This window comes from Phaethon lepturus, unplaced genomic scaffold, assembly GCF_000687285.1.
Source record: "Phaethon lepturus isolate BGI_N335 unplaced genomic scaffold, ASM68728v1 scaffold2042, whole genome shotgun sequence".
Classification (NCBI taxonomy): domain Eukaryota; kingdom Metazoa; phylum Chordata; class Aves; order Phaethontiformes; family Phaethontidae; genus Phaethon; species Phaethon lepturus.
In genome coordinates, this window is record NW_010525316.1 from 21,150 (window position 1) to 28,333 (window position 7,184).

Genomic DNA, 7,184 nt, shown 5'->3' on the forward strand with positions numbered 1-7,184 from the left:
CTGGAGTTGGATCTTGTGCTTTGTAGTAGTATAAGCAGGGGGAAATTTGAGCCTGAAAAAAGTGACAAATAACAGTTTGTTAACATAAAAAATTCTGTTGTAAAATCTGTATTAGGCTTCATGATCAACATGTTTTGTTTGAAACCTTTTTAATGACTCAGGCTTGAGCTGCAGTGAGGACTGCTATTAATTTCTGGTTGATCAGTGCTGATCTCTGTGAGAAGGGAATTTTGTTACTCGTTTTGTTCATAAATGGTTACACAGCCGCATAGCTCTGAATTTTCTGTCTTAAACTTGTAACCTTGTGGTATGTTTAAATTTAGAATGATTCCAATAGTGCCTATAAAAATCTGGAAGAGGCCAAAAATTTGGGTGTTTAGTGACTTGCTGTACAAGTGCAAGGAGACCTGCTGAAATCTTAGACATTTCCTGCAAGTTGAAGAAGTGTCTATCAGAGCAGACTGGCTGTTTCATTGCTGCATATGTCTCTTCATAATAATAAATCACCAATTCTTAGCAGTAGTTTGCATTTTCTTACCAGTTTATACATGGTGTCAGTCTCCTTATCCACTACCAACAGTGTGATTTTTGCCTCATACTGCTTAATTTTTCTCACTACGCTTTCATGATCCAGACCATCCACTTGCTCGCCGTTGACAGCCACTAAGATATCATTGTCTTTCAGACCTGCCTTCGCTGCTGGGCTCCCAGAATCAACATCCTTGATTACATGATCTAAGATCAGAAGGGAAAAAAAATTGATGTGAAGGTGCATGCTTGTTTAAAGACATTAAAATGCATGGCAAAGGCTCATTGTCAGAATTGTACTTCAGGTTGAGACCATTTCCCTGATGTAGCCCTGTTTGCAGCATGTCTGTTGAGGACTTCTAGATGAGCAGTAAAGAAGCCAAAGAGAATGAGGTCTGCAAACCCTGTACAGGAAGAAACTGTATAGTGAATATCATCGTCCATGTGTTAACTTGGTTCTTACCACCAGTATTTTGTTCCATCCGTAGATAAAAGCCATAACCGTTTTCTCCCTTCTGGATCTCAGTAAGACGTGGTTTGAAGGGAAGCGATCTTAGGTTGGCACTCTCTTTGCTCAGTACCATCTTCTGGCTTGTGTAATAGTGGTCTGTTTCTTCATTTGAAAGTAGAAACATAACATGATTTCCAGACTTCATTACCTGTGATAGTACATGCACAGTCTCAGATGTCACCCTGTCAACAACATGTGGGAATTGTAGATACTTTGGTAAACGGTGTACTGATACATAGTGGTGTGTGGGTGCTGTTGATGAATGAGCCATAAGTTACGGGCTATGCTACTATAAATTGTTGTGGTTTTTTTTTTTTTTCCCCTCCAGTCAGAAATTTGGACCATGACAAGATCTTGCTCATGTAAGATCCAGCATATATATGACACAATTTTCTGTATTTCATACTGTTTTCCTTATCCCTAGGGAATTAGCTGTAGTGTGCCGTGAGGGTGGCATACAGTGCCAGTAGAATCTATTGAGCCTTAGTAGATAGTGCTTGGTTTATATGCATGTGGAACTCTACAATGTAGACATACTATGCCATCTATACCACTGTTTTAGATTACAGTGACAAAGAGTCAAATTTCTGTCACTCTTGGTCCTCTTCCATCTCCCTGTATTACTGATTCTGAAGATTTGTGGGCATTTTTTTGGTCTGTTCAGCCTCTCCAAGTCCATCCTTCTCTTACTCCTTTCTAGGTTAATGGGTGCCCTCTTTACTCATCTTGACCAACATCACTCTGCTGCTGCTTTTACAGCAGTTCAACAAAACACAGGTGTTGCACGGTTCCATAGTTAGTAGCGTACACTGAATTGTGATGCTGGAATGCTGGAGCATGTACTGCCTGTCTCATGGCCCTCTAAAATCTCTTCAGCTCCAACTGTGTTTTGGCAGTGCCGGTAGTGGAAAGCTGGAAGCCTCATATTAGCAATGCTTTTGCAGCTGAGGCCAGGTAGTGAAATTACTTGCATTGTAATTTTCATTAGTTTTGGACTTCTTAACAGGAGAAAGGAATTATGTCTAAAATAATGAATTTTCCCTGTTCCATGCTAATTGTATCATCAGAGAGTTCCCCCTCTTCCTACCCTGAAAGCCACATTTGATGACTTGCCCTCTTACCGTTAGGAGTATTTCCAGGACTTCTAGGAACAGAGCATGATTTATTTAATGGGGTTCTTGGCAGTAGTATACTTCTGTTATTTAAAATTCTTTGGCCTGTCTTGATGGCAGTATTCATTCAGAATCAGTTCAAGAGGCTGCTTGACAACAGAGCCAAAGCAGAGGGGTACTCTGCCATGTTGATATATGAACAGTAGGTTCAAAGATTTACTGTGAAGCATTCAAATCAGCCAGACTTGCCTCCTCAGTAACCCTGATAGGTTGCTGTGAAAGTGGGCCAGAACAGAAGATGAATCAGTACACTAACAAATACCTTTTCCACCACTTCCTCATGTGTGTCATTTTCCACATTTTTTCCATTGATTTCAATCAGGCGATCGTTATTTTGGACACCAGCCTTTGCAGCTGCTCCTTGTGATGAAAGCTCTACTATGAACAAGCCCTTCTGTCCTAAAATAAATGAAAATTCATTACACAGGGTAAGTCACTGAAATATGCCTGAATTTAATGTTTAAGGAAACTCAGCAGTGAGGTCCTTAGAGACTTTTGGTCTCTGCTTACGTGCAAATTACAGTGGCACTACAAACCTTCCACAGACGCACCTCTGTCTCTTATTCTGTCCTGGAAAGATCACTTTTGTGGGGAAGGGAGGCATTTGCTCACTATGCAGCTGAAATGATCTTTTATTTCTCTACCATGAGTGCCTTGGGGGCTGATTAAGATAGCTGAAAGGGATTTGATTGCCAGTTCCCCACCCCCCAATTTGAAGTGAGGAGCTGCTTTTATTGTTTTATACAATTTATAATTTCATGTGTTTGGAAGGCTACCATGTTTGGTCTTTCAGTTATATTGTATTCCAAAATACCCTCTTTAGAGGTGATGCTTTCCAGAAGACTTCCCTATTCTGTTGACTCGCCTTGGAAGAAAGTCATATGTGGAAGAGGTTCAAAATCTCTTGCTTTCTAAATGAAATAACTTACAAATCAGGAAAAGTGATTATTACAGCTGTCTAGAACCTTGTGTGCTGATTCCTGAGGTGATTTGAAGGAATGGAACAGAATGTAGCATCTTGAGTGTATATCTGGTATTTGAGCAGGGGCTGCAAATCTGATTTTGCTAAGTGGGCTTAAATAAGAAATGGAAAATAGCTTATTCTTTTTATATCTCTTTTTTTTTTCCCCATTTTTTCTCCATGCTGCAAGAAATGTGGTCCTCAGAGAACCATGCACTGCATATGCTGTACAGAAATGGACTAAAGGTGGATCTGAAGTCATCTTGTTGCTTCTGTCTTTCTGTTAGCAAGAGCAGTTTGTGTGCCCCCATGTGTTAACTGTGGTTGCCTCTGTCCCTGCTGCCATACACACACATATATATATATATATATACACACACCATTTCCACTCCCCAGGCTCTCACCTTCTGTGGTTTTCAGAGAGAAGCCATAGCCTTTCTCCTCCTTCACTAGGTAGCAGAGCCGGGGTTGTGGAACTGCAGTGGTTGCTCCATTGGCCATGGGTGATGGGGACTGCTGCTCCTGCTGCTGTCCTGTGGACACCTTTTGACCCAGCTCTTCCAAATTCACTCCCTCCTTTTCTGCCTTTTGATAGGATGCACCATCCAGAACAAGAAGTACAACAGAATTCCCGCTGTTTTTGACAATCTCCACCACCTGTAGTGGACAAGGTGAAATGGCAAGCAGGTGCTAGAGTGACTGACCTAAAAGGCCTCCCCAGGAAGGGTTGCGCTGTCTATGCTTTTTGTTGTCTCATCCCTCTGCTTATGCACTATGGAGGCAACTCAAAGGCATTTCGTGCCTGTGGTGGTTAATGAATTATGCAGGGAGATACTCAGAGCAGTTGACTTAGCTCTTGGCTTTCCTAGCTGAAGATGCTATAAAAACTGGAAGAGAGAGCTTCACGTAGTGGCAGTGGGTCTGGGTTATGGGGGAGTGGTGTGGTTCCCAGGCTAAACAGATGTACCTGTGCATGTTCCTCCTTGTCTACAAACACACCATTAACTCTGAGGAGTCTGTCTCCATCCTTCAAGCCAGCCTTTTCAGCTGGACTGTTCTCTTCCACGTTCCGGATGAGATGCCCTGCTGTGTCTTTCTCAATACGCAGGTAGAATCCGTAGCTCTTTTGGGGGTTTTTGGTCACTTTACATTCTCGGGGCTGGAGAATGGAAGTCATCTCTGCCAGACAGGGTAGAAAAGATATGTGTCAGTAAAAACAGTAAGCTTACCTAGGTATGTTCCCTCTAAGTACATATTGGGACAGTTTGTTTCTGAATTCTTGCGGTTTTGTTTCCCAGGAAATCCAGCCGTGCAAAGTTGAAGGTAGTTAACAAGGCTAGGGAGAAGAAACCAATCCCTTTTCCCTCTCCCTCCTCATTTTTCTTGTCTCCCTATCTCAAATGAAGTTAATCAAGATGGAAGAAAGAAGTTGTCTGCCTGTGATAATATAGGAAGAATTCAGGTGAAGATTTAATACCAGAATTAAGTCTTACAGAGGAAAAATAATGGCTGCACAAAAATACTGGAACACTATAGGAAAGTTTTGTGACAAAATGGGATTTCATAGAGTTGCAGAATAGTCAAGATTGGAGGGGACCTCTGGAGGTTGTGTGGTCCAACCTCCCTGCTCTAGCAGGGTCACCTAGAGCCAGTTCTCCAGGACCAAGTCCAGACAGCTTTTGAATATCTCCAAGAAGAGAGGCTCCATTGCTTCTCTGGGCAACCCGTGCCAGTGCTCAGTCACTCTCATCATAACAAAAGTGTCTTTACATTCAGATAGAGCCTCCTGTGTTTCAGTTTGTGCCCATTGCGTCTTGTCCTGTCACTGGACTGTGATTGTGCCACTGCCGCCATTTTGGTTCTTTTGTTGGTAATGGGATGGCCTACATGGCACCTGGCTTGCTGACATCAGGTGGGATTAACACTTCTCAAAGGGGAAAGAGGGTCTTTGCTTGCACGCTAGTGGGGCTTATTGACAGGGCTTTAAACTAGACTTGGTGAGGGGGATATCATCAGGGTCACCCACAACCAAGCTGTGGGATGACACATGAAGGCTAGAGGGATGGGGTGCTAGCGAGGCCCCTCAGCCTGTTTCACCAGAGGGGAACCTCAGAGGAACTAAAGGAGGTTCCTGTAAGAGAGTGACCTGGCCAACAGCCCAGCTGAAGTGCCTCTACACTAATGCACACAGCATGGGCAACAAATGGGAGGAGCTGGAAGCCACCATGCTAGAAAGCTATGGCCTGGTCGCCATTTCTGAAACTTGGTGGGATGAATCCCATGACTGGAGTGTGGCTATCAATGGCTACAGGCTGTTCAGAAGGGACAGGCAAGGAAGGAAGGGTGAAGGTGTTGCCCTCTACATCAAGAAATTGATAGAGTGTGAAGAGTTTTTTCTGAGGAATAGCCACGAGCAGGTCAAAAGCTTATGGGTAGGAATTAGGGACCGAGGCAACAAAAGGAACCTTGTAGTTTGTTTCTGCTACAGGCCACCCCATTGATGGGAGTCTATTGACAAAGCCTTCTCACTCCAGCTACAAGGAGTAGTAGCTCTCATCCTGCTGGGGGACTTCAACCACCCCGACATCTGCTGGAAAAATAGCACAGCGAGCTGTAGGCAATCCAGGAGACTCCTGGAGTGCATGGAGGATAACTTCCTATGCCAGGTAATAGACAGCCCTACCAGAGGGGATGCCACACTGGACCTGTTGGTCACCAACACGTGAGCTAATTGGTGACATCAAGATTGGAGGCAGCCTGGGCTGCACTGAGCATGCACGGGTGGAGTTCGCAGTCCTGAGGGATATGGGACAGGCGAAGAGTAAAGTCAGGACCCTGAATTTTAGGAAAGCAAACTTCCAGCTCTTCAGGGAGCTAGGCAGTAGGACCCCCTGGGAAACTGCCCTCGGAGACAAGGGAGCAGAACAGAGCTGGCAGATCTTTAAGGGCACTTTCCGTAGAGCGTAAGAGCTCTTGATCCCCAGGTGTAAGAAATTGGGAAAGGAAGGCAAGAGACCAGCATGGCTGAGTTGAGACCCGATGGGCAAACTAAAGGGCAAGGAAATGCACAGGCAGTGGATGCGGGGGCAGATGTCTTGGGATGAGTACAGGGATGCTGCCCAGTTGTGTAGGGATGAGGTCCGGAGGGCCAAGACGCGGCTGGAGCTGAACTTGGCAAGGTATGCAAAGAATAACAAGAAGGGCTTCTACAGGTATGTCAGCCAGTAAAGGAAGGTCAAAGAAAGGTTACCCCCTTAATGAGCAAGACTGGTGAACTGGCAACAACAGATGAGGAGAAGGCTGAGGTACTTGATGACTTCTTTGCCCCAGTCTTCACTGGCAGTGTCGCTTCCCACACCTCTTGAGGGACTGCAAGATGGGGACTGGAGGAGCAAAGTCCCTCTCACTGTAAGAGAAGATCAGGTTCAAGACCACCTGAGGAACCTGAACATGCCCAAGTCTATGGGACCTGATGAGATGCATCCCACAGTCCTGAGGGAATTGGCTGATGTAGTTGCCAAGCCACTCTCCATGATATTTGAAAAGTCATGGCAGTCAGGGGAAGGGTAAACATTTCACCCATTTTAAAAAAAACGGTAGCAAGGAGGACCCTGGGAACTACCGACCCATCAGCCTCACCTCTGTGCCTGGGGAGATCATGGAACAGATCCTCCTAGAAGCTATGCTAAAGCACATAGAGAGCAGGGATGTCATTTGAGACAGCCAGCATGGCTTCACCAAGGGCAAGTCCTGCCTGATCAACCTAGTGACTGCCTATGATGGAGTGACAGCATCAGTGGACAAGGGAAGAGCTATGGATGTTGTCTAGCTGGACTTCTGTAAGACCATTGACATGGTCCCCCACAAAATCTTTCTCTCCAATTTGGAAAGATATGGATTTGATGGGTGGACTGTTTGCTGGATGAGGAGTTGGCTGAATGGTTGCATCCAGAGGGTAGTGGTCAACAGCTCAAAGTCCGGATGGAGATCGGTGATGAGTGCTGTCCCTCAG

At 44.9% G+C, this 7,184-nt stretch overlaps 1 protein-coding gene across 1 annotated transcript in view; it reads right to left on the bottom strand.

Moving 5' to 3' along the window:
- The window catches only part of LOC104617385 (Na(+)/H(+) exchange regulatory cofactor NHE-RF3-like), a 5,771-nt gene extending 1,393 nt beyond the window's left edge, over window positions 1-4,378 (bottom strand). The window contains 6 exon segments of the mRNA XM_010282696.1: window positions 1-52; window positions 539-735; window positions 992-1,187; window positions 2,474-2,610; window positions 3,577-3,829; window positions 4,140-4,378. The exon segment at window positions 1-52 is cut by the window's left edge and continues 14 nt beyond it. Of these exon segments, the coding sequence (XP_010280998.1) occupies window positions 1-52; window positions 539-735; window positions 992-1,187; window positions 2,474-2,610; window positions 3,577-3,829; window positions 4,140-4,349 (1,045 nt within the window). The 5' untranslated portion in view covers window positions 4,350-4,378.
- Window positions 4,379-7,184: the final 2,806 nt, after the last annotated feature.